The sequence below is a fragment of the Teleopsis dalmanni genome, chromosome 1, assembly GCF_002237135.1.
Source record: "Teleopsis dalmanni isolate 2A chromosome 1, ASM223713v2, whole genome shotgun sequence".
In the NCBI taxonomy this organism is placed as follows: Eukaryota; Metazoa; Arthropoda; class Insecta; order Diptera; family Diopsidae; genus Teleopsis; species Teleopsis dalmanni.
Genome location: NC_051846.1, coordinates 24,808,326 through 24,814,920, shown reverse-complemented (window position 1 = coordinate 24,814,920; position 6,595 = coordinate 24,808,326). Strand labels below are relative to the sequence as shown.

Sequence of the window (6,595 nt, the reverse complement as noted above, 5' to 3'; positions counted from 1 at the left end):
AATTAGTAACAAATACACAATAAAATTAAAAGAAATTTTAAACAATTTATTGGAAATGAAAACAATAAACAGCTGATTTCAAAGCTTACATTCTGTAACAGTGTTGCCCTAAGTTATTTATCAAACATTTACTTTGTAAGTGTTATAAAGTAGTAACAATTTATGCCATTTATTGCAATATATAGCATATTAAGGAGAAAAGTTAAAAACATATTCAAGCAAATAATCAATATATTTTTTGCTTGAAACAGATTTTAGTAAAGTCAGTAATCTAGTAAATCTAAACAACACTACGCTGTACATTAACGTAACTTATATTTTTAGATATTCGGTATTAAGACGTAGCAAATTTTTTATATAAACTGCCAAGAGCAAGCAAATGCATTAGGCATGTCATATGTATAATCAATGTAAAAATTGCGTATACTAATATAGTGTGAATAGCTTTTTTGTTAGTGTAATTAATACAAAAAGGGCTCACAATTTAAGTCTCCATTACTCCAAAATAATCTACATCGTGATAAATTGTACTAAAAAAAGTTGCTTAAGATTATTGAATTTCACATAATTATCGTATGAAATTGCCATCCAGTTAAACTTTGGGTCCACATATCTGATTTTTATGAATGCTCAGTGTACATACTTTTTATGTATTATAATCGGCTATGTAATACAGATTGTTAAATGACGAATGATCACTTCAATTTTTTCGTTTGGCTATGACCAAAAGAAACGTTATACAAAGAGTCGTATTTTGCATGTGCGACATTTAGAGCCAGTGTGAACGTAGTACAATATTGCAACAAAAAAATTAAAGTATACAAAAAGAAAACAAAATTATACTTATAAGTATTTTTACCTTGGTAGTTTAATTTGACATTTGTTACGTTTACTATTCTCAGAGTATGGCATGTAAGTTATTTCTTTAGAATTAAATTAAATAATATAATAATTTCAAATAATACATTATTAACAAAAAAAAATTTTATGATAGGATTAGTACATACTGTCTTATTTAGGTGAATTTGCTCTTTAACGTCGCTAATAAGATTTATGTTTAATAATATAATAATAAATCTTATTAATCGCTAATAAGATTAATAGGATTTATGTACTATAGAAACAGCTTTCATATAAATGAGCTCATTTTGATGAGAACTTTCATTCATTAATATACGTGAACAAGTGCCTACATGAGACAGTATGAATGTATTATAACAATTATATGAGCAAATCTTTCATAAATGCAACTCTGTGCCGCAATATTTGGCTGTCAATCGATTTGTTAGTATTCCTGATTTTGTTCAAACTATTTTTAATACTTGATGAATATATACTTCCAAAATAATTTAAATAAAATTTTAATTTAATTGAATATGAGTGGCTATCGTGGTATCGGCGGTGGCGGATTTCCATATAAAACAAATCCAAATCGCACTGGTGGTGCTTCGATGAATGCCGTGCCGCCGCCGTCTTCATTAAGCGGACGTGGTTATCAAAAAGGTAGTAGCAGTGCAAATAGCGGTAACAGCTCGGCACCTACTTCTAGTGTTTCTAAACATGGCTACACAACATTAGAATCTATAAGCCAATTTACAAGCTCACAAAATGCATTAGGAAAGCGAAAAGCACATACCGAGGATGAGTATTTTGATGATGATGACGAGCAAGTTCCCGAAATGGCATACATACCGGCTCCTGGCTCACCGGGTGCTAAAACGCAAAACAAAGATAAAGATAGCGATTCAGAAGATGATACACTTGATATGTTTATGGCAGGCATCGAACAACAAGTAGAAAAGGAGAAAAAAAGAAAGGATACTGTGTCAACAAATTCTAATACTAGTGCTCCTTCCACCGATATTAAAAACGTCAAAGGTGTACGTGGTGATATCGAAGATGAGGATGACGAAGAAAGTTACTATCGCTATCTTGAGGAGAATCCAAATCTTGGTATGCGAGATGATGGTTCAGATATCGAAATTGAATATGATGAAGATGGTAATCCTATACCACCACCTAGAAAAAAAGATATTGATCCATTGCCAGTAATTTATCATTCTGAAATTGAATATGAATCGTTTGAAAAAAATTTTTATACCCCCCATGAAGAAATAGCAAATTTGAATGATGAAAAAGTGCGTGATTTGCGTAAAACTTTAGGAGTCAAAGTTACTGGAGCTGAACCACCAAAACCGGTCACGTCATTTGCACATTTCGGCTTCGACGAAAGTCTAATGAAAGCCGTACGAAAAGCTGAGTATACCCAACCGACGCCCATACAAGCGCAAGCGGTACCAACTGCACTGTCTGGACGTGACATTATTGGCATAGCAAAGACTGGCTCCGGTAAAACCGCCGCGTTTATTTGGCCGATGTTAGTACATATAATGGATCAGCGAGAGTTACGTGAAGGTGATGGTCCAATTGGACTTATTTTGGCACCTACTCGTGAACTGTCTTTGCAAATATACAATGAAGCAAAGAAATTTGGTAAGGTCTACAACATTAATGTGGTCTGTTGTTATGGTGGTGGTTCAAAGTGGGAACAAAGTAAAGCACTTGAACAGGGTGCGGAAATCGTTGTTGCTACGCCAGGTCGCATGATTGATATGGTCAAAATTAAGGCGACAAACTTACGTAGGGTAACATTTTTGGTACTCGATGAAGCGGATCGTATGTTTCATATGGGCTTTGAACCACAAGTAAGTTTTCCATATAGAATATTTTATAAATGCTAATATTTGATTATTTTTAGGTGCGATCAATTTGTAACCATGTACGTCCGGATCGTCAAACCTTGCTCTTTTCGGCGACATTTAAAAAGCGTATAGAACGTTTGGCACGTGATGTTCTTATGGATCCAATACGTATTGTGCAGGGGGATTTAAATGAAGCCAATCAGGACATAACACAATATGTTTTTGTGTTTCCCAATCCATTACAGAAATGGAATTGGCTGCTTTGTCATTTAGTGAAGTTTTTGTCCGAAGGCAGTATATTGATATTTGTCACTAAAAAAGCTGATGCTGAAACAGTAGCTAATAATTTGTTGGTGAAAGAGCAAAATTGTTTATTATTGCATGGTGACATGGATCAAGCTGATCGTAATAAAGTAATAACACAATTTAAGAAAAAAGAATGTGACATACTGGTAGCAACTGATGTTGCTGCTCGTGGTCTAGATATACCACACATTCGTAATGTAGTCAATTATGATATTGCACGAGATATAGACACACATACACATCGAATTGGAAGAACTGGCCGTGCTGGAGAGAAAGGTACAGCTTACACATTAGTTACTGAAAAAGATAAAGAGTTTGCTGGACATTTAGTGCGAAACTTAGAAGGTGCAGATCAGGAAGTACCAGAAGATTTAATGCAATTAGCTATGAAAAGCTCATGGTTTCGTAGTTCACGATTTAAACATGGTAAAGGTAAGAAACTTACTGTTGGAGGTACTGGGTTAGGTTATCGAGAACGTGGCGGAAATTCCAATACCAAACCCCCAGCATATTCATCTGAAAGTACCAGTTCTTATACATCAACAAGCAAATCAATTTCCGCTGCTGGACCTGCTACGAATCGTTATGCTGCTATGCGTGAAGCTTTTCGTGCTCAGTACATGTCGCAATTTCGTGCTTCGAGTGATAGAACTTGGGAACAAACTGTTCCTGAAAGTGGAGTTTTTGCTGCACCAGCACCACCGCCACCTCCGCCAGGAGGAGGAAAACCAACTTCATCATCAAGCACAGTTGGCGGTAGTAGCAACAATAATGACTCCAGTCGATCTAGAGCGAAAAAAAGCCGTTGGAATTAGGCATGGAATATGAACTGACATTTTTTTAAATTATTTGTATGCATGGTTTTGACATTTAATGATGATTTAAACATTTTTCCAAATATAAACTATGTGCTATTAGTGGACAAAATTTTTATTACATATATATTAACAATATTATTGTTTTTAACGTCCTTAACTGGTAACATGAATCGAGATTGATGAATAAATGTGAGATATTAACTCGAGAAAACTTGAAAATCAAATAAAACTTTTTTATTGAAGAAAATTAAGTACTATTGTACCACAGACGAGTTAGAACTTATCTGTGGTTATTTTCTAAAATTATTTTGGTTCTAATACCATTAGCGACTTGCAAGAAATAGTGTAAGATATTTACTTTGTAACTGGCCTGCTACATATTATAATTACATTAAATTCAAACTTTTTTATATAGCTTATGTAGCTCAGAAATTTAAAATGCAATGTGTTGAATTTATAAGCCATATCTTTAATCAATGCTGAACTGAATTTAAAATAATTATAAAAAACGTATCCGCAGTCTAAGACAGAAAAAAATGAATGAAAATTAATTAAGCAAAATAAAAAAAAATTATGAACTGAAAAAAAAATTGTGTTATAAAAAATATTTTGTATAGAAAAACTCTTAAAAAAACATTTTTAATATTAAAAGTATATTAGCACTGCAAATCATGAGGAAGGATAAGAAAATTTAATTAATAATGTATAACCTTCCATTCTTCCTCCTCAGGGCGTAGTATTAGTACAACTCTTGTAATAATACTACGCCTTCAGGAGAAATCAAACAAACTTCGAAACGTCAGCGATAATCATACAGACTACTATATAATAATAAAAAGAAAAACAAAACTAATCTATAAGCTTTTTTTATTTTAGCTTTTTATAAAAAATAGTCCACTTATTTGAAGTTATAGAAACTTCATCTCATTGGAGTTTACATGACATTTTTACTCTTATTCATGAAATTGTTTAACACTTTTTATTTTAAATATTAATCTCTTATAATTTTTAATCATTAAATTAGGCAATATACCTAAGATATATCTGGAGATCCAGAGATCTCTTATTCGATGATAATCTGCTGGTGGATAAACTATCCGTCTATGAGGTAATTTTCGAACAAGCGTACTTTGAACATCTCGCGCACAACTTTTGAATTTAACTTCATAAAATGTATATGAGACAAGAAAATAGGCAACTCCTTTTTTCTTATCTGAACTTGTTGAGTAATGGTTCATCTAATCTAGTACATAGAGATAATTTTGTAGACTTGACTTGCTAAAAAATATTTTCCTTAAAGCTTTCTTAATCTGCCGGGTTGGTATTACATACGAATTAAATATAATATAATCTGTTGTTGTGTAAAAAATTAAAATTATTTAAATTAAATTAAATATGGTATTTGGTAGAGAGATTTTGAAAAGTAGTGAATCAACAACAACAAAAATTCTTTTTATATTATTTTAATTAATTGAATATTTGGCTGACCATACAGCCTATTTGAATATTGTTAAATATCCATCATCAGTGTCTTGAAATTATTTCTTGTATTTAATTATTCGTAAATAATATTTGAGACTACAAATACCAAGGGATGAACTCTTACCCTACAATTTAAAAATTGCAAAAAAAATTCAATAGATTTGTGAAGGTAGCCTCACGCTTACTAAAGTTAATATAATTCGGAATATGAAGTGAAATCTCTTTCATTTCGATCGTATATATTAATTGTATAAACTCAACGTCGTTTAAACCCACAGATCTTTGGGTACGACCGATACTTCAGCACAAATAGAAAAAATTATTTTTTCAGTTGCGAAAAATGCAAGCTTAGGATACACTTAGGATACGGAAAGATTCTGAAGAAAATTTAGAATATTCTACAATAGATCGACTATTACATGAGTCATCTGATAGGACTATTTGAACACTATACGTAAACGAGATGATTATCACAAATCAGTCTTCTAGCGTTTATGGTAAATATAACATTTACACAAATAGTTCCAAATAATAATGTTGGCTTTGAAATTCACTCAGTAAGGAGCAGACATTAGGTATAGCATAGCATACCAGATTATATGAGTGCATTTCAATCAGTGAAGTGGGCACAAAAAGTGACTGATGATATATTGCTGAAAAGATGTGTACCAGAAAATCATATTAGATTCTTTGGTAATAGCCAAGCACCTACAAAAGTCTTACCCTCGGGATATACCTATATATCTTCGTATCCTGTGTCGAGGGCCTAAATGAGATGAGCAGACGAAATAAGGTATCGGTCAACTGAATACTAGGACATAGTATTCACGCAACTGTACAACATAAACTATTTCAGTTATTCTCTAAGTACTTATATACAAATGAATACCTGCTAATCTATGATAAACTCTTATTTCTACAGAATATCAAAAAAAAGGGTGGAAAAATAAGATTTACTTGTATCAAGATTGAACCCATCTAGATTGGGAAAACTAATTAACTTAAATAGAGTCGAAATCGATCATTTTATATTTCTTTATTCACTATATATAACTGGCCATTGGTCATTACCAGACATTCACAGAGACTTGGATTTCCAATCCAAGATCTTAACCCGGTATTTTATTTTGAGTAGATTGAGGGGCTAAAGCATTTCCTGCCCCCATCTTTGCGTTACTAGTTACGTAAACCTTATTTGGAAAAACTGCTGTATGGTACAATAGTGCTTCCTCGAGAGAATGATTAATTCATAACTATCAATACAACTATTAATATATATTATAATTA

The 6,595-nt window shown here is 32.3% G+C and overlaps 1 protein-coding gene across 1 annotated transcript; it reads left to right on the top strand.

The window, feature by feature from the left end:
- The first annotated feature begins 997 nt into the window (after positions 1–997).
- Positions 998–4,358, top strand: LOC119668528 (ATP-dependent RNA helicase DDX42-like). Its single transcript, XM_038078066.1, has 2 exons — positions 998–2,705; positions 2,759–4,358. Exons 1-2 carry the CDS (start codon positions 1,377–1,379, stop codon positions 3,821–3,823), a joined length of 2,394 nt encoding a protein of 797 aa, XP_037933994.1. The 5' UTR covers positions 998–1,376; the 3' UTR covers positions 3,824–4,358.
- The last annotated feature ends 2,237 nt before the right edge of the window (positions 4,359–6,595 follow it).

Coding starts and splice junctions, on each gene's coding strand:
- LOC119668528 (XM_038078066.1), top strand. CDS start 1,377: ATGAGTGGCTATCGTGGTATCGGCGGTGGCGGATTTCCATATAAAACA. Junction 2,706..2,758: donor ATATGGGCTTTGAACCACAA/GTAAGTTTTCCA, acceptor GATTATTTTTAG/GTGCGATCAATTTGTAACCA.